We start from the raw sequence: 25,677 nt of genomic DNA, 5'->3' as shown, positions 1-25,677 counted from the left end.
ACTTCGCTCATGTAGACTTGGCTAAAATTAGACTTAGCTATTTTTTTACTTTCAAGACCCATAATCTAGGCATGCATGGGCGGATCTTGCTGGTTTTCATAAGGAACCGAGCTTTAATGGATATCTAAATATTGTACAAGTTTCATCGAGATACAATCAAAACTGAAGACTGTATCGTGTTCACAAACAATTGTTTACAGACGCACGGACGCATATACTACGTACACATTACCATCGCATATGCACCAAGCTGGCAGCTATGGTTGGTAAACAAAAGGCACATAGTAATCTGTAATGGTGTTCCCTGTTATATATAGGATTGCATACAACCTGGCATAAATTCCATTGGATGGTTTCTTTATACACCGTTAATCGGTATATCCAGGATGCATTTGCGGTCTGTAAGAATTCAATGGCTGATTTGGAACAAAGGGAAGACACTCTTTCAAAATTAAAACTATGAACCTTCTCAACATTCTTGTACAAGCTTAAGGCAATCAAATAATTGTATAAGAAGTATTCAATAAATATTACATTTTGTAGTGTGAATCATACCTGCTACTGGACATAAAAGCCTCATGCATGCAAATGCCAATTTTGTCACTCAATCTGTCCCGAACAGAAAAATCTGATAGCTGACTTATTATTAAATAGTATATTCATGCTAACCAGTTCTATAAAAACATAAAATAAAAAAAGGACATTCATTTTTTTAGTATTTTGCATTTTGACCTTTTAAAGACCTTGACCTTGAATATGTCAGTTATATATGTCGGCATGACGCACTGTACAAAATAGAAACATACCATTCACTGAGGTATTCTTTTATGTCCAACACTAGCAAAATGTGCAATGCTAAATTGCTGTTAAAGGTCTTATGTCAAGTTATTGCACATTTTGCTAGTGTTGGACATAAAAGAATACCTTAGACAAAAAGAATGTTCTTGCATGTAATTTTTTTTTTTAAATGCGCTGGTTTCATTCTGCTATCAATGTGCTGGAATGAAACCAGCGCATTTAAAAAAAAAAATTACATGCAAGAACATTCTTTTTAAAATTCTGCAAACACTATTGGTATAAACTAAACATATGGATTTTCATATATAACTGAATGCTGCCCGACTCCAAAGGTGTGGCCCTGATATTTGTGATAAGGGTCTTAGTATAGCATGTAAAAGTTCCCTCAGGTTGAGGCCAACATGAACCATTCATTACACTGTGCGGAACTTGATCGCTTAAACAAGATGAATAGAAAAACCACTAGCATATAAAACTTTTAATTCAAAATTATACAAGCTATAGATCCAAACAATGATAGCAAGCATTCATTAAGTTTGATACCAAAATAACTAATAGTAAATCAAACAAATTTATTATTGTAATGGAAATCAATTCAAAGAAACGATTCAGATACCATAAATGATAATAGGTAGACTCTTTTTGTATTGAAGCTTCTAAAAATAAATACATTGCAAGACATTTTCTGGTTGTCTTTTACTAGATGATATTTTCGAGCACTTAGATGATCAATTGCACAGATATAATTCATACTAATATAACATAAATATTATGCCATGTACACAATGGCAAACACACCCTTCCCTTTGATGTATATGAAGACTAATCCTTAACCATAAATAAAAATTCCTTTTTTCATCCAAATAATAATTAATAGACAACATACATGTTAAGACTTGGATGACCTTGACTTAACATACAACTACTTTCAGATAAGAATACATCATTATTTTCTGCTGTTCTGCATCCTATTGTCAGTAAAGAAAATGAATTGAAGCACTTGTATTACAGAAATACCACCAATGAATGTTTGAATTCACGACACCAATAGAAGGGAGGTAAGAGTATATTGTGTCGTCACATGAACACGCACGCAGGGGCAGGTATCAGGACTTCTTTGCTGCAGCTTCTCGACATGAAATGAAAATGTACATACATGTACGTACATGTGGGCTATTTAATTCTTATACATGAATGTCGAGCATAACAAAGTTGTCACATGAGTCTGAACACACCGAACTGACACAGAAATATTTATGTACCAAAAACAATTCAAATCTGTAAGTTATCATCAGGACATTATATTCAATGTTGTAAACATGTGAAACAAAACTTTTATAAAATGATAATCTGTCAACCCTTTGAAAAGTAATTGTTTGGACACAGTATATTTGGGCAAAGTTTATAAGGGGCCATAACTCTGCCAAATATTGGTGGTTTGTAATCAACGTCGATCTTGACCTGTATTTTATGGTGTTGAACATGTGTACCATTGTTTTTTAATCTGTTCATGGGTTATTGTTCCACTACCATATGTTTTGGATAAATTCTTAGTTGAAAAGAGCCACAACTCCATAAAAAAATATTGGTTGGTAACCAAAGTTGAACTTGACCTGTATTTCATGGTGTTTAACATGTGTACCAAAACATTCAAAATAATAATAATGAATATCCTTGTCCAGTTAATTTTGTTTAAATTTACTCTCTGGTATTGCAGACAACAAAAATTTTCCATTGATAAAAATAAGAATCATTACAATACATATAACACAATATTTGCTCTTGCAACATAATTCCTGGTCTTGCAACATAATTCCTGCTCTTGTAACATAATTTCTGCTCTTGTAACATAAGTTCTGCTCATGTAACATATTTTCTGCTCATGCAACATAATTCCTGCTCTTGCAACATAATTCCAGCAATTGCATCATAGTCCCTCCTCTTGCAGCTTCAGTTCTGCTCTTGCTAAAGGTTTACTAGAGTCATCACAGAAAGTCTCAAAGGCCTTGGCTTACAGCATATTTGACCATTTGATTGTATGAAGAAAGCCAACTATGAGAACTATGCAATAATGGGCCATACAGAAAAATGTTTCTCTCAGATCATAAACATTTTTTAACTTATGTTGAATAATATTGTTCTAAAAAGTTTTTATTTAAAATAAACTAACCATATGTGAAGATTAAACAAGAGGGCCATGATGGCCCTAAATCGCTCACCTGAGTAAAAGAGTTTAACCTTTGTTATCAATATAGCTTGTTTCTCAAAGAATATTGAACAAGAGCTGTCACAGTATGTGACAAATGCCTCCGAATGTGACTTTGACCTATGAACAAGTACATAAAAAGTTGATCTTGCCTTTATGTGTCAAATACATATGGCAAGTTATACACATGTTGCCTGAATAATCACTGAAAGGACTTGTCACAGTTGCCTGAAAAAGCACCAACCAAGGTTCATTCCTATGAAGTTTCATGAAAACTGTCCAAGCGGTTTAGGAGAAGAAGATGATTATAACCTATTGTTGACATTTTCCTTTAGGTTGCCATGGCATACAGAGTTCTGCATGGAATTCATTTCTTTGAACAATTTTGAAAAAGCACCAACCAAGGATCATTCCTATGAAGTTTCATCAAAATTGTCCAAGCGGCTAAGGAGAAGAAGATGATTATAACCAATTGTTGACATTTTCATTTCGGTTGCCATGGCAACCAGAGTTCTGCATGGAAATAATTCCTTTGAACAATTTTGAAAAAGCACCAACCAAGGATCATTCCTATGAAGTTTTATCAAAATTGTCCAAGCGGTTTAGGAGAAGAAGATGATTTTAACCAATTGTTGACATTTTCCTTAAGGTTGCCATGGCAACCAGAGTTCTGCAAGGAATTCATTTCTTTAAATAATTTTAAAAAGCACCAACCAAGGATCATTCCTATGAAGTTTCATTAAAATTGTCCAAACGGTTTAGGAGAAGAAGATGATAATAACCTATTGTTGACATTTTCCTTAAGGTTGCCATGGCAACCAGAGTTCTGCATGGAATTCATTTCTTTAATTATTTTGAAAAAGCACCAACCAAGGATCATTCCTATGAAGTTTCATCAAAATTGTCCAAGTGGTTTAGGAGAAGAAGATGATTATAACCAATTGTTGATGACGGACGCCGGACGACAGACGCCGGACATAGACCGATCACAAAAGCTCACCTTGAGCACATTGTGCTCAGGTGAGCTTAAAAGGGAATTTGATTATAAACAAACGTGTATGTTTCAAAGTATGAGTATGGCATGAATGGTTTCATGTATCCAAATACACACTCTCTACACCAGCCTACCCAATCTCTCCTCCTCTCGTTTCTTGGCAGCGTCCTCGCGTTGTTTGCGTATGAGGGCGAGGCGGGCAAGATCAGCCCGGGCCTCGTCTGTCTTGCCCTCCTGGTGCATCTTGGCATAACGTTCCTTGGCCTGCTGCTTCTCCACCTCTTCCCTGAAAACCAGCCAACAGGGAAAGATTTTCATCTTTTAATTTTAAACTAGGTTAGGCTCAATTGTGAAAAGCTGTAGACTGATGTTAATCACACTCAAGTCCATATTCTTGGTAGTAACCATCACTAGAGATTTGAGAGGATCTAAAAATGCCCAAGTGAGTCTAAAACCTTTAACATATCTGCCCCTAGTGAGTCTAAAACCTATAACATATCTGCCCCTAGTGAGTCTGCAACCCTATAACATATCTGCCACTAGTGAGTCTAAAACCTATAACATATCAGCCCCTGGTGAGTCTAAACTCTGTAACATATCTGCCCCTGGTGACATATCTGCCCCTTGTGAGTCTAAACCCTTTAACATATCTGCCCCTAGTGAGTCTAAACCCTATAACATATCTGCCCCTAGTGAGTCTAAACCCTATAACATACCTGCCCCTTGTGAGTCTAAACCCTATAACATATCTGCCCCTTGTGAGTCTAAACCCTATAACATATCTGCCCCTAGTGAGTCTAAAAACCTATAACATATCTGCCCCTTGTGAGTCTAAAACCTATAACATATCTGCCCCTAGTGAGTCTAAACCCTATAACATATCTGCCCCTAGTGAGTCTAAAAACCTACAACATATCTGCCCCTTGTGAGCCTAAAGCTTTAAGTATAACATATCTGTTTAGAGGTGGTCTATTACTCCATTAGACCACACTCTCAATCAATTTAACATAACAGAGGTTGCTACATTTTGGCATTACGGAACATTTTGAAACGGTGATGAAACCATCTTTTTTCGTTTGCACTTGAAACATTCTGGTTGTACAATAAATGGCTGGAAAATAAGTGAGATGTTGAGATGTGTGATAAGAATATCATTTTATTTCATGTACTATCAAATTACAAATTTAATCAGTTATAACCTGATGCAAGTACCAACTTTATGCTACCATGTACCTAAAACACAACATAGATGAATAGTGAAGCTAAATAGGTCACCATATACTGTACATCATGAGGGTACATGTATAAGAAGTGAATACAATGGCCATTAACAAAGCTATATCTTATTGAAGCTATTGTAAACCATTCAGTTGTTTTCATAAAATAATAATGAGGAAATTGATGCTATATTCACAATGAAAAGTGGAAGAGACATGGTGATTTGTTAGCTAGACATTACATGACATATCAATGTAATGTATTGAGCTGGAGGTAATTTATAATATTTCATGGGAAGGTAAAAATTATCACTACAATATCTTCCTTAAAAAGCGTTCTCATTATGTTTCACAGTTTCTTCCTTGAAATCACACCACGTATTCATTTGGATTTTTTTTTCTCGTAAAACTAGGCGAGACATTTAATCTAGGGTATTCTATTTCTTAAATACTTGGGATTGACTGATTTCCTCAATTTATGACTAAAAAAGGGCAATAAATGCATGACCAACCTTTCCTTGCGACTCAGCTGGGGGCCTGATGTAACCGCATCTAAATCATCCACTTTTTTATTTTTCTTTAAAGCCCTGTTTGGATTTTCTATTTCTATCAAATGAGAAACACCTTTGTGTCCAACCTAAAAATGAAAAAAAAAAACAAATATGAAGACCCATCTTTCCACACATAAACTCAAGATTACTCTGCACAGAAGTAGAGATTTCAACAAAATAATTATATCCTGTAATCCATAAACAACTATAAAATACAGAAAGATTTCCTTATGCAGTTCTTTTCACATATATTACAAAAAACTATGATTACAGCAGATAAGATTCAATGATGTGTATTGCATAAGGAAACAAAGACCAAAGAAGCTTTAGTATAATATTCCTAAGAACCATCATGCATTGAGTTTACACCGAGTTGCTGGTAAGCAAGGGGAAACATGGCAAACAACCAAATAATAAATTGATTACACAATGCCAGGCCTTAATGTAAGGTCTAAGCACTACATGTTGCTTCCAGCTTGTCTCAAGGATTCTGACAGCTGACAACTGTCAATCCAGGGAATAGCCAGGTCTGTTTGAGTATGACGGTTTCATGCCCAAAACAAGGTAAAGGGGCTTATACCCCCATTTGAAATTGTTTCCAAAGCCATTTATATTCAAATAATGGTACTTTGTAAATGTCCAGGCAAAAAAAACAAATTTAACAACTATACAAATGTCTGAAATTGAAAGCTCTCAATCCTGATTTCAGGAAAAATCCTTGTTGTCTGTTTTATTTGTCGATAACAGGGCTTATGTCAAAGGCAAGAAATATCTCTGCATTACTGATTGAACTTGTCACAAATGTCATTTAGGGTTGTCAGGAATGTTTGCAGAATTGTGTTATAATTTCTTAAAGGGGTCAAATAGCAATGAGCAAATCATTGTACACATGTTAAGGTTTCTCAAGTCCCAAATTGCCCCTGCAACCTATGCCTTGCTACATGTACAGGCCCAATCATTCAATCAATGTTTATTTGCCAGCCATACCTCTTCATCATCCGAGTCTGAGCTGCTCTCGGATTCTGAACCTGATCCGCCCTCCTTGGCATCCCCGCCCTTTGCTCCTTCTGCTCCTTCAGCCTCCTCCCCCACCACATCATCATCATCCTCTCCTTTTTGTTTCTGAAACAACAGCATACAAAGGCCTTATTACTTTTTCATACAAAAAAATACCATGTTTGTCCCTTTGTCTTGGTGAATCTAGGGTTATCAAATACCGCATTGAAGCCTGAGTTTTAGGACTAACTTGCCTGGCCTGTGTGTATTGTCCCAATGAAGCAAAAAAAGAAATGAGATTGAAGGGCCAAAGGGGTTTAAAGTTTTTACACTCTTATTTCTTGACACACCAAAGTGTAGGTATCCCACCACTATCCAATCCGACAAGTAACATACCCGCCATTGTCTTTCTCTCTCCTCCTTCTGTCGATCCTGCTTCAGGGTTTCTTCATCAGTGAAGTGACGACTACGTCCTTTATAGTTCTTCTTGGGACCTCTTCCACCACCTGATGATAAACAATATGAAAGATTACTTTGCATGAATTCATATAATGATTTATAAACAATTATTAGAGTAGTGCATTACGTGAAATATATGCAAATATTTTTTTTCGAATACAAATTTTGATTCTTAGTTAACAATATCAATGTATTTCACATTTTTCTACTGTTGACATTCAAAATTACTCAATGTAAAGCATTGACGACATAGACAGAGATAAATCATGCAGCTTTTATCTGACTGTTAAGACACTAGAATCCAGTTATATGAGTTTTAAAGAAAATTATTTGGTCCTAGGTCTAATTTTTCTTGGTTTATTATGCGTACAAAGTATTTATAACACTGTCGACCGTCACCCAAGGCCTACTGACTCTTAAATCAATAGCGGTTATCTACAGTGTAATAAAAGATCAATGGTGTGAAACAACGACATTGACTTCTTCTAAACTACAGTGGTCGAAATTAGCACAAGCCCACAAGCCCTGAACTGGTCAAATGTCTTCCGGGCTTGCTCAGTTTCTAAATTTTATATAGCAGGGCTTATTCAAAAACTTGATGCCAAACAATATTATAAGAATTCGGGCTTGTTCTTCCAAAAGTTTAATTTTGATGACTGGTTAAACTAATTGCAAAGTCTATGAAGTTGCTTTTTCAAGTAAAAGGGTAATATTAGGACATTTAGAGTAAGTCCATGAGTGTTTGACTTAACAATTGAAAGTCTATTAACATTAGTTTTATGCTTTTAAAGACACTTCTATGTTGCATTAACTACAAAATACATATAACTACAAAATTCTCATGCTTTTGCTGGCTTGCCTGTTTTGACATTATCACTTATTGCAATGACTACAAGAAATTTGTCCAAGCCCAAATATGCTATATTAGTCACAAAAGCATGGGCCATTATTTTGTCCGTTCTCCATAAATGGGCATCAAATTTATGAGTTCCACAAGCTAAGTGCAGCGAGAAATGAAATTCCATGTGCACAACTTCATCACCTTTATAACATTCCGCCGAGGTTTCATGACTTTTGGAGTAATAAATTTAATTTTTGAGCGACAAGTCTGGAAATGCCAATTTTTACTATTTCAAGGGGCATAACTCAGTTTTACTAAGTGCAGCAGGAAACTTAACCCAGGTGCAAAACAACATCACCCCATCAACATTGCGGAATGTTTTCATGACTCTACATTGTAGGTAATATAGTCTTGGTGTTTTAAACGACACAAGTCCAGAACTGCAAATTTTTGCTTATTCTACGGCCATAACTCTAGTCTAACTTACTGCAGCGGGAAACGAAACCCCCAGGTGCACAACTTCCTCACCCCATTGACTCTAAGGTTTCATGACTCTAGGTAATAAAGTTTTGGAGTTTTGAGTGACAAAAGTCTACATATATATATACCAATTTTTGCTAATTCACTCTGCTTTTACTAAATACAGCAGGAAATGAAACCCCTGGTGCACAACTTCCATCATCCCCTATAACAGTCCTTTTTGTTATCATGATTCTAGGGAATAGTTTTAGCATTGAGTGTGACAAGTCGAGAGATGCAAATTTTTGCTAATTCAAGGACCATAACTTTTGTTTTACTAAGTGCAGTGGGAAACTAAACCCAAGGTACAAAACTTCAACACTTAAATAACATAATCATTCTTCTTAGGTTTGACTGTAGGTGAAATAGTTTTTGAGGTTAGAGCAACACAATTTCGCGTAATACTTACTGACAGAATGACGCATGGACAGACAATTTAGTGTAAATTTATATGCCCTCCCCCTTTTTGTTGGGCCATAATAAAAAAATCAGGAACTGTCACAAGACAGCCCATCCTAATTTATGGACACCAAGTTTAGTCATAAGTGATTAAAGCCAAATTAAAATTAAGGTAGCAAACGCTGTAAATACAGTTTTTGCCAATTCAATGGTCGTAACTCTGGAGCAACTGAGGCTACATCTGAGTGACGGACTAACGGAGGTTATTGAGTCTGACCGCCTGCCAAACCACTGCCTGTATGCTGCAGGTAAACTGTAATACGTCCCATTCTATGAACAAGCATATCAAGATGGATTATAACAAAGTCAATATTGATAGATGTGTATATTTACCAGTCAGATTAATTTTTGATTATAGTTAATTATTTGAGTCTTCATTATAACTATGCTTTATTTAATGCTAATACAGGGGCTGGCACAACGTTTTTCAAGGGATCATTAAGGATTACCACCAGATGAAATATAATGTCCTTACCTAAAGTCAGGTATCCTTTTGAAAATTAGTCTAAGTCCTATGTGTTAGTGCAGGCTTTCATATGCCTGTTTCACAAAGAATTCCACCTGATGTATGGAGTAGAAAGGCTCTTAAAATGCTTCTGCTTAGTATATCAAACTGTATATAGACCTGCTTTAAGCATTTCACAAAAAGCTTAGAATTTATCATATGGGTTCGCAGTAAGTTTCGGTGGAGCCGTGTCAAAGTAACCCATCAGATACTATTTTTTAACTTTAAATTCACTTATTTTTCAAAATTTGGCACAATTGCCATTTGAACCGTCCATTTTAGACAGCAGTAAGTTCTGCATATGGTTGAAATGTTTTGAGTAGGAGTCCCACATCTTCTTGATTATTCCTATTTTGGAAATGTTGGTTCTATTTATATACTACAGTAGGAAAGCTAAATATCCTCTAGCCTGAGTCTTAGCTACAATAATGAGCGATCAGGGATACTCTATTTATTATTTTGACATTTCTTATGTATCCCTGTAAGGCCTAAAAAAAAAATATGTCTGTTTCCTGTAACATGCTGAAAAAAAGATGGGTCGGTAGGTAGGGATTTTTTTTTTTTTTTTTTTTTTTTTTTTAAATGTCAGAATGATCCAATATTCAAGTTTATTTCAGGTGAATTATTTTAATAAGAATTCAGTGTGATATATAGATTCAATCTTTCTGTCACTTATAAGCTAAAACTGCTAGCTTGACAGCCATCAAAACATAAAATACATCATCATTGTAATAAATCAAGACTAAGTGGTTTTTTTCACATCTATATATAGGTGAAGCTTGACAAAGAAACAGCATTGTTTATCAGTTATTTTTAGCCATGGTACATGTATTTCAGTTGTAGAATGCATCCTTTTAAAAGGGCAAGCCATGGGTTCGACTCCCAGCAGTGGCAACATTATGTGAAATTTTGAGCATTGTCAGTATGTTCACCAGGGAAGCAGTTCATCTTTACACTTTGCAAATATAACCCAGTGAAAGAGTGAATCAAAGAACATTTAGATAATTTATTTTTGGCAATTGTTTTAAACAAAACTTTCAAAATGCATACATTTTCTAATAATAAAACATGATATTCTTGCACAGACTATTTTAAGATAGTCTGTGTAATAATATCAAGTTGTATTACAATTAAATGTACATGACAACTATTATAAAATAAAATGCTGTTACAACAAGAACAGGCAAGAATCTCCACAAAACATAATTTTATATAAATCAATACTTCTATTGATAAATGACTAGAATCAATGACTAAACCATTTAACTCTTAGAGGCTGTCAGAATTGTACAGATCTTTGGGACCAGTGTAGACCATGGGTCTACACTGTTCACTGCTTGGACACTTAAACCTTACCTGCTGACTCGACAGCGAACAGTGTAAAATAACAGATTGGACTGGAATATGTTTAAATAGACTAGAATCAGTATCAAAAAAGCTTAGACTGCCTAATAAAAAAGTAATACCATTTTCTTTTTTAAACAGTAAAACAGCAAAACTAGTACACGTACAGTACCTTAAATAGTTTCCACAACTTATTTTTTTTAACAATTTTCAGTGTTTTAAAAAGATCTGCTGTATTAGATCCACTGTTCATTCTGTAAAAATCTCAAGCACGATAATCAATGTAACTTTCAAAAGAGTACCTTGTTGTTTTTTTCCTTTTCTGGACTTGACTGGACTACGGGGGTTAAAACATTCCCAGAGTCAAAACTTGGTAAAATATGTTCTGACTCTGACGAACATATTATTTAGTTAATGCATCTTTGTTATGTAACCCAGTGCATCCTTGTCAAATTCCAATATGCACCAGCGATTGTTTAGTTGCAACGACGTCTTTCTTACTTTAACTCTCACTCTCAGGTTTATCTTTTTTTCCGGAAGTAAACAAAAACATTTAACGTTCCTATTGCCAGTATTGCAACATCGTATTTTTCATAAATGGCAAAACCATAACAGTTTGTTATATAAACCAGGTCCGTGATAGAACTAAACTATGACTATAACTAGTTCTCCTTTCACTTTCATTAAAATTGACAGGAAGTTAGCGTGCACCTGTTTTCCGTGCTTTTTAGACCATGTGGTAGGAAAAATGTTTATTTTTCTGTTAACTCATTAAAAACTTATAAGAATATTTTTTAATTAACTGGAGATATAATAAAAAAAAACTTAAAATAAATGAACAAAATATATCCTAGCATTGTTGTTTTTCAAAACCATTGCACTTAGCGAAAAAGCGGAAGGTATCCGTTAATTTGCATAATGGGCGGAGTTAATATTACGTCATTGAGTTTGAGTGCTGCTAATTGACAAGGTTACCAATCAGATTCCAGATCGATAATCACTTGTCACTTCGGGTGTAAATTGTTCTTGCGGGTTAAACAAACATTCAGATCATGCATTGAGGCTCCTTTCAGATGATACCGACTCTCACACCGAAATATCCCGTGTCAAAACAGATGCATATTACAAATGGATGATGCGTTGATTTCGGGTCATTTACGATTCCTGTGCGTCAAAACCTGGGAGCTCAATTGAAATCCCTGCAGTTTAATGTAACAGCCATTAAGGTTTTTGCCATTGTTTCAACTTGTCAAACCGGAAACGTTTGTAACTATGCAACGATTCGGACACTACCAAAATATTTAAATTATCGTTGTCATCATAGGCCAGAGATTGCTAAAAATCTGACTTTTCGAATTTTGGGGCATAAAAAAATTGCGGTCGGTGGTAAAAAATTACGGTCGGTCGGGTTACAGGAAACAGACATATTTTTTTTTTAGGCCTAACGTTACAACTCTCTACCATTTAACACTGGGCGAAAGAATATATAGTAATATTTTGCATCAATGTTGAATAATAATGCCAAAATTGTTCAATATATACAGACAGTGATCTAAACTGGATCGAATTTGTCATAAGATTCGTTATTTTCACATATATATATTTATTCTGGGTCAGGAACACCTTTTTATACATGTACAAAACCTGTCAGATTTGTCCCATATTTATAGATATCGGGATACTTGATAAACAATCGACACATGTAAGTGTTTTAAGATATCTGAACATGTTTTTGGCATAATGACATAAATAAATACAGTATGTGTCTGATAGTAGTATAGTTAATATTTTCGCAGAAATTTGAATCTATAACGGAGATGATTTCAAAATTGTGGCCGCGAGGATTCTCTGCGCAAGGACCATTGGCTACTTTTTGCTGGGATGTTGACGCCACGCGTCTGCCATAGTAAAAAAAAAGAAAGAAAAAAAAGACTCCCATTAACGGCCATTGAGGTTAGTCCAAATAATTGTACGTTGACGGATTTTTTTTAGATTTTTGATATGGCAAATCCTTCACGTACAAATTGTTTAGTATCAAAAGTGGGTAGTTGTTCCGATCAGGATTCCGGGTTAAAGCATATAGCGTCTATAAAATATCATAAAAGCAAGAAATATTACCAGATAATGTTATTTTATATTAGTTCCATACACAATTTTTTTTTATCCAACTTATAATTATGAATTTGACGGCTTTTCTTCATTTCATTCTGTCAAAACATAACGATATATACATGAAGGGCACCTGCAAGGCTTCAGGGCACAGTTTTAAATCGCTCGGAACATTTCGGCCATGGCCGAGTTGTTACGATTGTATAACGAGGTCTATCTCGAAGCTTTGTCGGAGGAGGCCGAGTTATTACGGTTGTATCGAGTTGTTCCCCTTCGCATAATTGTTATCTGTGTCAGTCAACTTTCGTTTTATTGGAAAGGTAAACAACTTGTTTTAATGCATTAAATGCTTGTTTAGTGCAAAATAACAATTCACTTACATGGTAAAATATGAAAATAACTCTTTATGATCAATTTCAACCATAAAATACTTCACTTAAAACAATTTCAATATTTTTAAAACACCCCCGTTTTTTGCACATTCCCGTTTAGACGTTAGGGATTGGAAGAATCCCGTATAACACGTCTATTATTTTAGACTACCATTGAGGTACACTAGCCCGAGTCTAAAGTTATAGTAATGAACCCCATTTAATAACTAAATAAGCCTCAAGGATAATTAGCTTATCAATTATGTAAAAGTATTGTCGTTGAATCAAGAGAAGTTGTTGTAATGTGTACCATATCGTTATAAACAGCCAAAAATGTGGCTCTGAATCATGTTTCTGCCAAGTCCATAAACCAGTTTAAATCAATGCTTAATATTGAACATTGGAATAGAAAAAAGTTTTTATGTTAACATAACCGCACTCAGTTGAGAAACCACTAAAGAAGACATTTACCAGAGGGGCCACGATAGCGAAAGCTAAATTTACGGCCTGAAGATTACAGGTATTACAGGTATTACATTCTGGTGTCTATGCTTTCACTTTAGAACGTGGATTGAGGATAGCAGGGTTTTAACTGTTCAAGTTTTAAACAATAACAAAACCAATTTACAGTTCAGTTAAAGTTTAGGCAATATGAATAATACCTCTTGGCATCGTTGTTGTTGTCTGTTTCGCGTAAACGCTAAAAAAACTAGAAAATATTGAAAGAAAATATCGTGGTGAGTTGCCTCTGAAAGGGATCAGGTTATGCAGTATTTAAATTCTTAAATTATTTTTATACAATAAATCTGAATGTTCAAAATATGATAAGAGTTTGAGTTATCAATAATGTAATCTATATTTTATGGACAAAGTAAAAACAAAACACAATAACTTAATCGTTAAATTGGTTCAGTTATTTATTTTTACACAGGGATTAATAGCTTCTCCCTGTAATGCAAACATTTCATTGCATTGTGAAATCAGCAAATACGTAAATACACACACAAATAAATCAAACCAATACTCCGTAGGTTTGTCATCATTCCACAATGCCGAAAGTAAAGAGAAGTAGAAAACCACCCCCAGATGGTTGGGAACTGATAGAACCGACCCTGGATGAATTGGAGGCAAAAATGCGTGAAGGTAGTGTAACCCTGGAATCTTAATGTTCATCAATCAGCACCAAATTAAGGATGGTCCTCATAATTATTTAACAGTTAGGGTATCATTGTGCCCTTTATTCTTTTGGTTAATTTATAACATGCAATAGTAGACGGGACGGCTAAGATGATGCGCCGCAGATTGAAAGAATCCTGAATTGCATAATGCATTGGCCTTAGTAAAGTTAGTGGTCCTTTATCTGAATCTTAGGGGAATTGTTTTTTTCGATTCAATCTGTAACCATATTAAACTTATCTGATCTAGTCCATATCATATCGTTGGCCAATAGCCTATTATTTAGTCCGTATTGTCTATGAATCATGTTGTGTACCATTTAGTTTGAGAAGTCTGATATTTACACTTTGTTCTGTTGCCAGTTTGGGCCATATTGTCTCAATATTGGGTTCGATCCGTAGTGTTCATACACCAAACCATGTTCCATACAGCTCACAATCTTTTGAAAATTTTGCAACTTGATGCAAACAATCTTCTGACATAAAGCTCTTTTTGATGCACATTTCCACAAACACCCAATCCTTAAGTTTTAGAATGTTAGATACATGTCTCAGACTGGATATATGTTGAATATGACTTCTTACACTGTGTAAGGGCAAGTTACATATAAATAATATAAAAAATACTCAATTTTAGGGTTAAGTGCTCACAGATGTCTCAAAAGTAATACCTGTAATATTTATAACTAAAGGTTTCACTTTGCAAGTTCATACCATTATTTTACCGGGTTGTTTAAACTAATTTGTTTTACCTTGATTATCAACACAACTAAGAGCTGATATGAATTACTTGAGAGTCTGTTTCCTGGGCAGAAAAAAGATCTGGTGCCATAACCCTTGGTGGGGATGGAACCCACAACCTCATGGATGAAAGGCAGACAGCTATACCACTAAAATACTCTTACTTATCTTTGGGATTCGTTTGTAATTATTTGTTTTGGAATCTCATGAACCAATTGAATTGACTAAAGAAGCTTTTCAATAAAAGTGATCCTTATTTACTTGAATGTTTCAGCTGGAACAGATCCACATGAGGGGAAGAGGAAGGTTGAAGCCCTGTGGCCAATCTTCCGCATCCACCACCAGAGGTCCAGATATATCTACGACCTATTCTACAGGAGGAAAGCAATCAGTAGAGGTGAGTTCAGGTGACCTTGTTGTCAAAGGGATTCATTAATGCTGAGGTCAACTATAGATTCAGTACAACTGTTTCAAGTTTTTAACTTGTTTAAAATTAATATCAGCTAGTGTTAGGAATCAGACCAAATTTCAATATTGGTTAAAGGGAAACTGGTCATTGGTCGATTAATAATCAACTATATTCATGTGTATATAAACACATATAATTTGCATTTTGGCCTCATTATTTCATAACTAAGACATAATTCTTAGATATTTTTGGACTTGTCTATTATGTAATTTTCAAATATATTGTCAATAATCGGTAATAATTAACGAAATCACTACCAAAAGTCACCTTTGTTGACCTTTTCAATCATTTTCAGTTATAATCATCAGAACAGCACTAATATAGAATTGTTAATTGTTATTTCAGAGCTGTATGAGTACTGCCTGAAGGAGAACATCGCAGACAAAAATCTGATTGCCAAGTGGAAGAAGCAGGGGTATGAGAACCTGTGCTGTCTCCGCTGTATCCAGGTCCGAGACACAAACTTTGCCACAAACTGCATCTGCAGGGTTCCCAAGAGCAAACTGGAGGCTGTAAGTCACCGTTAATCTTGAAATACATTCAGGGGCATAATTAATATGCCCACCTGTAGGGGGCATAAAAACATTATCAGTAAATTATCAAATATGGCATATATTTGTGATTACCTTCACTTAAAAAGTGTTTAAAATGTCTGCTGTGCTTCTGGCAGGCACATTTGAAATTTTGATCAGTTTTAAAACACTATTATTCTGTGGTAAAATTCATGTTTTTTTAAAGATGTGCCATAGGTGGCTGTATTTGGCAGGCATGATCTCCCCTTGCATTGAATAGTTGAATATAAAAAGTAATTTAAATACATCTATATGATAACCTTGCTGTGTTTTTTATTTGGCAGGGATGATAGATCTCAGCTTGCTTTAAATAGTTGAATATAAAATGTAATTTAAATACATCTACCAAGTACAATATGTATATGATAACCTTGCTGTGTTTTCATTTGCAGGGCAAGATTGTGGAGTGTATTCATTGTGGATGTCGTGGTTGCTCTGGATAGCACAGATGTCTGGACAGGTTGGGGAGGGTTTTCTTTTCATGTTGGGACTTGAACCTCGACTCAAGAAGTTCGACAGAAGTGATTGACAATGTGTACTGATTGTAGATTCACTGATGCACACAACTATCAAACATGAAACATGATGATCATATGTTTTTTATCCTTTCTTGTCTAAGTATCATTTTGAACATATTGTAATTGATCTTCATCATTAGTACTCTGGAGAAGGGAAACATTGGGTCAAATCTTTTCTGGAAATGATAACACATTTGACAACATTATTTTACTTCTCTTTATAAAAGCATTTGCGTCTTTTTGACTTTATATCCTTTGGAGCATGTTGTAATACAGGATCACTTTTATAATTAAATAAATGTCATACTCCATATGTATATATGCTAATCATGCTATTGAAGGTTTTTTTTAAAACAGTTAACAACGTCTCGTAATATTGTTTAAAATAAAGTCAACATTGTAATTCCTTTGTCTGTTTATGTCCAAAATGAAAGGTTGCTTTTTCTGATGCTGTTCCAGTATTATCTGGTATATTGTAACATATTTTAAGTTTATGATGCTTATTCAATTATGATATTGGATAGACCACATAGATATAGCTGATAGTGTAAATGCTTTCACTATAATTTTTCTTGCATACCGGATGTGTGTTTCGGGTCATGTGACCAATGCTGGAAAAACCCGTCTTACACCCCCCATGTAAAATGAGTCACGTGCAACAACGCGCCACTTCTTAATTCTTTAATTGTATGGTTTATGACCAGTATATTATGCCATTTCAATAAAGCACAATCAAATATGTTAGTAGGCAAGACTTTTAATCAAAATAAATAATCATAAAAACGCTATTTTTAGATGAACTATTTGACGTCAATAGTGATTTAAACTTACTGTGCTGTATTACATCAGTAAACAAGGCCACACGCTTTTTGGTGAAATGTACAAAAGGGTGTTTTCTACGTCAATATTTCCACAAATTTATTATTTAAGATATGCAAGAAAAAATATCAAATCATGTTTTTTCCGGTCCGGATCGAAAAATCCGACGCCCAGACACGCGTGTAAGCCGGTAACTCGTTACCGGCTTACGCGGGTGCCCTCTGGTTGGATTTTTCTATCTGTACCGGAAACACATGAAAGATACTTATAATAAATTGAGGCTTCTGAGATTCTGGTTCAGTTGTAATGAAGCTTTCAAAATGATTGAATTAAATGTCTCAATAGATCAACACTTGGTCACCTTAAAAAATCTTGTTTACACTCTAAATGAGGCCATATTTGGTGCAATCTTGAGAACACTTGGTCAGAATGTTCACTTTTATGAATTTTGACAAAGTTGAGACACAGATTATTTCAAAGAAATGCCTATCAGTCTATTGTGTTACCATGGCCTTTATACAGGGAGCGCAAAATTGCTAAGCATGACACCATCCAATGTTTCTGTGAAGTTAGATCAAATTCCGATTGAAAGCAACAAATTATCAGCGGAGACAAAAACTATTATTATAAAGATGCTATCAGGCATTTCACAGCTCTGCATATGTACACATGTACAGCGTTCCATAATGATAAACCTGTGTGGCATTGACCTTTAGGGTAGGGTTGTTGATATTCCATGCAATATATCACCTCTATGTACCAAACACAGATGCCAAGTAATTTTAAAACCCTATACTGCATAGCAAAGTAACAGCAGTGAAAAGCTGACATAGAGACGGATGGACATAATGATTTTGATATGCATAAAAGCATAGTTTTATTTAATGATCATGGAAAAAATTGTGCAAAACATTCAAGTTTACACTTTTAATTTCTTTTTAATACAAAACGGACTCAAATTTATTCCTTATGAACTGCGATCAATGGCACAACAACGATTACCACTTTAGTGTATACATACTAATAACTTTAAGCTCACTTGTGAGGACAGCGTATAGAATCACTCGCAATATCGTTTCCTGGGCAAAAACCAGTTCTAGGGTTCATTTTGATGAGAAGAGGGGATTGAACCCACAACCTCTTGGGTGAGAGGTGGAGACCTTTTCCACTTGACCACTCTTGCCCTCAATACAACTTTGAACAGTTGTCACCCTTTTTTCTGCCAAACAACGCATTGCATGACCTAATGATTATCATGTGACTTTTATTAGGGCAGGCACATTTAATACAACATTTACGGTATATTGTTTCAACCTTCCTTTAATACCCAAGATTACACCAATGAAGTTTTAAATCAATGTCATGGCTAGAGTCTATGTGTTGTCATGGCTAGAGTCTATGAGAAGTTCACATCATATTGTCGTCCTGTTGTGAACATTTGTGCCATGTTATATCTAATTTTGGTTCCCAACAGTTAGGTAACGTATAACAGCATAATATGGCAACATTGTTTGTGAAATTACATAAAACAAAACAAAACAAGTCCACAGTACAACTGTTTACTGATACAAATTTGAATTTCATCTATATTAAACAACATTTGTTTACAATAACAGTATAACATAATAACAAACAATTCATATACAAGTACATTGTTATGTTGACAAAGTTAACACAGATAATTTATCTTGGAGTTATTGCATTCTTGATTTTAATTAGCAATATTCCAAGCATTGAGAGAAACACCATTATTACAGATAATTTTACAAATCTGATTGAAAGTGTCCATGTTTTTTGTTTACAAATGGATGTGCAATAAGGTCCTGCACTCAGAGTGTTCACAACAATGCTATGGACATCTTCCAGCACTCAAGAGTGTTCACAACAATGCTGTGGACATCTTCCAGCACTCAGAGTGTTCACAACAATGCTGTGGACATCTTCCACCACTCAGAGTGTTCACAACAATGCTATGGACATCTTCAAGCACTCAGAGTGTTCACAACAATGGTATGGGCATCTTCAAGCACTCAGAGTGTTCACAACAATGCTATCGACATCTTCCAGCACTCAGAGTGTTCACAACAAAGCTATGGACATCTTCCAAATATCCAAGAGAGCACAGCAAAGCTATGGGAATCTTCCAGCACTACAAGTGTACACAGCCATTCTATGAACATCCTCAAACAATGGGGAACATCTTCAGAAAAATTGCACAAATAGAACTATGACTAAAGAATTTCTACTTCAACGGTTACGTTAAAACTGCCACCTCAAATCTCATTAAAATGTTTATGGCAACAAATATTGAAATAAATAAATCACAGCTATTTATGCTTTGAAAAAATACTTTAAAATAAGCAAGTTATTTTGTTCAAAAGTTTGTGTCTTACAATGGATTTTAGTGGCGACGCAACTAATCATAAACAGTTTAATAAGTTTTCTTTCCAGTGTGTTCAATGCCCAGGAATAAATGCCGAGATAGTCCTTCATACCCGAGGTGTATTTCTATTGCACACTATATAAACGCTACAGTTATCAGAATTTACAGGAAATGTTGCGATATGTACAACTAAAAGATATTTTACATAATGGAATGCAAAGCAAAACTATTCCTACAACCAGAGCAATGAACAACCAAGAGTTGATGTAAGAAATGCTTTCAAAATTTGAAAGTAAACCTTTTACACATATCAATAGTAGAACACATGGACCAATTCCTTATTATGCCTGAATCATAATCTCTCATATACAGGTATAACCGGATTTAATATTTACCAGTTATTTGAAAGTAAACCTGTTACACATATCAACAGGAGAACACATGGACAAATTTTGGTATTATATCTGAATCATAATCTCTCATCTACCGGTAGAACCGGGTTTCCTATTAACCAGTTATTCAACTGGCCAGTAAAATGACTAGACTTACAACATTGGTGACTTGACCTCTATCTATCATTGTATAGCACACTTTAATCTATATTTTTTATTATATCTGTTTTCCATTTACTGACTTTTAGTATCTGACTTTTCTATCAACATATATGATTACAATAGAACACTTATTTGAACACTTATTCAATAGCACATTAACTGCTTTATAATCACATTTATATACAACAGAATATGAAAGACAGTTATGGAATTCCATGGCTTTAAGGAATACAACAGAGTTTTCTTTACATAATGATAGTCTAAGACAGTTTCCATTCATGATTTCAATTCATATGATAAGTCAAGCTGACTTCAACATCAGAATAAACAAGAATCGGTTTTGGACTCAAGTTTCCTTAAGACAAAAAAGTTTAAAACCAGTCACAAACAAATCAATAAATTTGCATTTGATTTCTAAACCTTATTTTTTCACGTCACTCTGTGATATGAAACATGTACAAAAGCCTTCAACAGATTATCCAAAGTGAATTTCCAGTCTACTAACGGACAAAAACATTGAATTGTTGAGTGTTCCTTCATTTACTGTCGATTACTCCTTTATTTATTGTCGAGTACTCAGTCATTTATTGTTGTGTGCTCCTTCATTTACTGTCGAGTGCTCCTTCATTTACTGTTGAGTGATCCTTCAGTTACTGTTGAGTACTCCTTCATTTCCTGCTGACTGCTACTTCCTGTTATCCCCCATGAAGGAATGCTGGGATTTGATCATGTTATAACAGGGCAGACACACTCGGACTGGTTTACGGATACGCAGTCTACGAATCTCTGTCTCATATCTACTGCATCTGAGGAGGAAACAGTCAACATTTTCTGATTAAAATTGTTCAAACATAAAGGAATTGTATGTTAGCGCAATCTTTGCATGACTGTCTGGAAACAGGTGATACAAGAATGTTGACAAAAGATCAGACCACAGTTTTTCATATTTATGTTCAGAAAAAAATCTGTTCAATCGCGAGTAATCTTATATGACTCAATTAAAGGCATTGATAGTCAAATCAGCTGCTTCTGAGACAAAATCTAAAAAGTGTTAAAACTGTCAATCTGTGGGAGGGCAGCCTTAAAGGGTAAAACTACATATACTGCTTTATGGAACATAAACATGTTTTAAGTCAGATTATTTACATTTAAATACAAATACATGCATTTAGCTTAATTTAACCCAGCCCATTTATGCCCAGCCTTTCAAAGGAAGTACAATGTACATCCAAGACTTACTTTGAGCAGAAGACCTGGCCACAGTTGCGACAGTGGTGCCTGCGCTCAGTGAGTGAAAAGCGTATACCACACTGCATGCACGTCTCAGCCACGTCATCCCGTACCCAGTGGTCGACCACGCGGCCGGGCTGGTCTGTCACCGTCCAACTGAAGATACGACCCTTTGCATCTCCTACATACACAGTCTTGTGGTCCCTTCAAGTAAATGAGTGAACATAAAATATACCACTGCCAAATTAGTGACCATGGATGGCATGGGTATTTATCACACTTCATACCAGTATAATATTACAAGATTTCATCCTACAGTAACCTTGATAAATAATTAGAAATGTTGCAATGCGATGAAACCAGGTTTTTTATATGGGCAATCAGAAATTTTAGCCAATTACTTCCTTGTACTAGTATGGAAAAAGGAGAAGTCTATCTTTACTTTTATCAAAAAGAGATGTAACTGAAAAATACTCTAGTTAAGTATCTTATGTGTTTAGTTTCCATCAATTCTAACCAAATTTGTTAGGTGAAACCAACACACCAACTTTCATCACTATCCATCAGTTCTTACTTAAGTTATTGGGCAGAAACCATTTTTCCATTTTTTGGAACAGTGACCTTGATCTTGACCCCACTCCCCTTAAGAGCAATCTCAAGCTAGCTCTTCACATAAGCTATCTCCACTAGCCATCCTTCGCTAGCCTTCTATCCATCAATGCTAGCTCAAGTTATTTGGCGGAAACAAGGTTTTCGTTGAAATCCTGGTTATTAACACAGGTAATGAAACTGATTCTGCTAATTCAATCATTGTGTAACTATGTGTACCGTGAGATGGCAATGGCAGTGACAGCAGCTGGATCCTTGTTGTCCTTTCTCTCGAAGGCTGTGTGCATTGTAAGCTTGCTCCGGAAAACCAACTGACGTTGCCATATGAATCCTGCAGGTACACAAATACACTTCAACAGTTAAACATCTACTTCATGCTTAATCTCGGGACTGAGCATGGGTAAACGAAAAGGAAATTTTTGTTGTTTTTACTTTATTGTGGTTTGACCACTTATTTTATTGTCTTAAATAATAATAAAAAAAGAGTAATAAAGCGATTGCCAACACATGTCTGTTTTCTCTAAGACAAAAAAGGGGTATAAGTCAAATATCATTTAAGCCAGAGTGATATGTCTTGCTGTACATGAATGTACATGAATGTCCCTGGCAACATGTGTACAAAGTTTCATTTTACCTGAACTTTTGTCTTTAAAAAACAAGAAGAACTAACAAGCCATATGTTACGGTACATAAAATGTTTGCTTTGATACTAGTTTTCATAAAACAAGAATGATTCAACAGAATGCCATACCTTCTCTTAGAGTGTTTTTGGTTCTCTTCTTGTATTTCCGGAGGATGTCCTCAGCAGAGGCATCAGGTTTAATCTCAGAGTCAGTGATCACTTCAAATTCTGATGAAAGGGAACGTTTACTGTCCAAATCAGACTCGGACTTCACCTCTGGGGTACTGAGGCTCTGGTCCAACACAGCCTGTGGATTACAGATTTCAGATGACATTTTTCATTTTTATATTGCATTGGTGCAGGCATAAAAAGTATGTGTAAATAAAACTGCAACAGTTAGATTACATTTATTATAAATTACAAAATCTTTGTTAAAAACTCCACTGCCTTAACCAGGATTATCCCTCACCTGTTGTTGTGCTGGTCTGTCTGTGGACAGGTGTTCATGATCCAGGGCCTCGGTGGCGGAGGCCAGGGACATGCTCCCAGCTGACTTGAGACTCTGCACCTCCCCATCGGCCGCCCCCACACCCTCTTCACCACCCTCCTCACCACCATACAGGTCACTCAGACTGCTCCCCCGACTCAACCCCTCACCCATCTCACCAGATATTGCACTTGAGTCCCGGCCTCCACCTACACCTTCAAGTTTTTCAAGCACTTTAGACATGAAGTGACTGTTACTATCCACTGATGAACCCAGTTCCACATATTTAGATGTCATTGAGTCTGGGTCTTTGAATTCTTTTAGCCTATTTACAACACTCTGGCTACCCTCCTCATAGCTGTCACAAGACACACTGCGTTTCCGAGCACCAGATGCTCGAGGCTTATTGGAGTCTGTTTTAGCACTATCCGCAGTGTCCGCTGCTGATGTTTCTTCCTTGGTGTCTGACTTGGTTGGCACGACAAGTTTGGTCTCTTCTGGTACTTGCACATAATCTATACTCCACATCTGAAAAAACAGAAGCACATATAGCAACATAAGAAGTTAAAAGAACCAATAAATGTTATCGGTTTCCAAGTTAGTTTTTATATATAAACTGTAGATTACATGTGTGTCACCATTTTAAAAAGAAACAAGGACAAATCATTTCCCCCACCCCCATAAATGAATTAAAATTAAATTATATCAAATTAAAGTTCACAATCTGCAATCTGCAGCATAATCCAAAGGTGAAACGTAACATTAGGTACAATATGTACAAGATATTTTTCACTCACCCTGACTACACCATCACTGCTACCAGTAAGGATAACATTGCCACTGTCCCACTCCATAATCTGAAATACAATTTTCAGCACTTGAACAAATGAAATCTTTTTCATTTCAATACTTTTTTATTGAATAATCATCCTGAAAAGCAAATTTGTATTTAAGTATGCAAAAAATAATAGGTAAACACAAATATTGTCAATACTTATTAATTAATAATTACACTTCAGTGATAAATTTTCGCATTAATTAATAATTACACTTCAGTGATAAATTTTCGCATGGGCTTAATGCATTTTTTGGACTCATAGGATTTATATTTCAGAGTACAGAGTCCTGAACAATAATCTGAGAGTCACAAGCCTATTTTTGCGTATATTTTATTAATGCATCAATCTGATACATATGTCTAAGAGTAATGGGTCCTCAGAAAAAAAACATGGATATAGGAATAAGGAGGGGCAGTAATATGTTATCAATGTAATTATTATGAAAGAATTCCATCTGTTATCTTTATGAAAGAATTCCATCTACAAGTTAGTTTGCTAGCGCTTACCTGTGACATGGCTACACAGAGTATCTGGTGGTTACGAAGGGAGGCAGTGTTAACACAAGCTATTTCATCTCCGTTGATTGACCACACATGTAGGTATGTGCCTGCACATGAGGCTATGTCTCCCTGAAAATATCACCACTCATATTTATGCTAGTTCATAAATGCCACATTTATTTTAATACCGTATTATATCATGTATAGGACGCTAGCATAGATAGGACGCAGGCAAAAAAATAGTTGAGAAAACGGGTAAAAACCCCTAATATGTAAGATAGGACGCAGCGGAAAAATATCAAAATCGGAGCCGAAAAATTGAGGTTGGTCAAGTATTTATAACATATATATTGAAGTAAAAAACAAACAAAAAATTGTATATAAGGCATATTTTGGTAACTGTCTTGTATATTTTGATTATTATTGTCATATTTTGGTAATTTAGCGTACACAACAATGATATATGTCTTGACATTTTGAGAACATTTACGCATATTATAAGACTTATACAAATGCCGTAATAGTCCCGACTGACAGTCAACCGTTGCAACCGTTGCAATAGTCTCGACATGCCTTCTGAATGACAGTCAACCGTTGCAACCGTTGCAATCGCAACAAAACTGTGTATTGTCAAAACTGATGATTGTTTTGATAAGGCTTGTCGCTGTGCGGATTAAAGCATGTCGGCATAATTGTCAGTAATTAGCCTTGACAGCGGAAGGCACATCGGGTAAAGTGCGAACAAACAACCATAAGATATTACCATCACAATAGTTTGTTCTATTGATGT

The 25,677-nt window shown here is 35.4% G+C and overlaps 3 protein-coding genes across 14 annotated transcripts in view; 1 reads left to right on the top strand and 2 right to left on the bottom strand.

Moving 5' to 3' along the window:
• Positions 1 to 1,261: 1,261 nt before the first annotated feature.
• Positions 1,262 to 14,179, bottom strand: LOC128220922 (28 kDa heat- and acid-stable phosphoprotein-like). Its single transcript, XM_052929399.1, has 6 exons — positions 14,032 to 14,179; positions 7,159 to 7,268; positions 6,754 to 6,888; positions 5,728 to 5,852; positions 4,133 to 4,284; positions 1,262 to 1,924 (listed from the first exon to the last, which is right to left on the bottom strand). Exons 1-6 carry the CDS (start codon positions 14,039 to 14,041, stop codon positions 1,905 to 1,907), a joined length of 552 nt encoding a protein of 183 aa, XP_052785359.1. The 5' UTR covers positions 14,042 to 14,179; the 3' UTR covers positions 1,262 to 1,904.
• A 140-nt stretch (positions 14,180 to 14,319) lies between these two features.
• LOC128220938 (protein BUD31 homolog) lies at positions 14,320 to 17,247 on the top strand. Its single transcript, XM_052929400.1, has 4 exons — positions 14,320 to 14,512; positions 15,560 to 15,682; positions 16,100 to 16,266; positions 16,719 to 17,247. Exons 1-4 carry the CDS (start codon positions 14,419 to 14,421, stop codon positions 16,767 to 16,769), a joined length of 435 nt encoding a protein of 144 aa, XP_052785360.1. The 5' UTR covers positions 14,320 to 14,418; the 3' UTR covers positions 16,770 to 17,247.
• A 1,961-nt stretch (positions 17,248 to 19,208) lies between these two features.
• LOC128242817 (WD repeat and FYVE domain-containing protein 3-like) overlaps positions 19,209 to 25,677 on the bottom strand; it is a 65,401-nt gene continuing 58,932 nt past the window's right edge. For all 12 annotated transcript variants that reach the window (XM_052960164.1, XM_052960203.1, XM_052960197.1 and 9 more), the window contains 7 exons: positions 24,894 to 25,016; positions 24,346 to 24,405; positions 23,531 to 24,076; positions 23,191 to 23,368; positions 22,659 to 22,770; positions 21,840 to 22,034; positions 19,209 to 21,406 (listed from right to left, as the gene is read on the bottom strand). In XM_052960164.1, coding sequence (XP_052816124.1) covers positions 21,286 to 21,406; positions 21,840 to 22,034; positions 22,659 to 22,770; positions 23,191 to 23,368; positions 23,531 to 24,076; positions 24,346 to 24,405; positions 24,894 to 25,016 — 1,335 coding nt within the window. In that variant the 3' untranslated portion in view covers positions 19,209 to 21,285. The remainder of the gene's footprint in view (positions 21,407 to 21,839; positions 22,035 to 22,658; positions 22,771 to 23,190; positions 23,369 to 23,530; positions 24,077 to 24,345; positions 24,406 to 24,893; positions 25,017 to 25,677) is intronic.

This window comes from Mya arenaria, chromosome 2, assembly GCF_026914265.1.
Source record: "Mya arenaria isolate MELC-2E11 chromosome 2, ASM2691426v1".
Taxonomy (NCBI): domain Eukaryota; kingdom Metazoa; phylum Mollusca; class Bivalvia; order Myida; family Myidae; genus Mya; species Mya arenaria.
The sequence above is the reverse complement of the archived record's forward strand: the minus strand, read 5'-3'. Positions and strand labels throughout refer to the sequence as shown.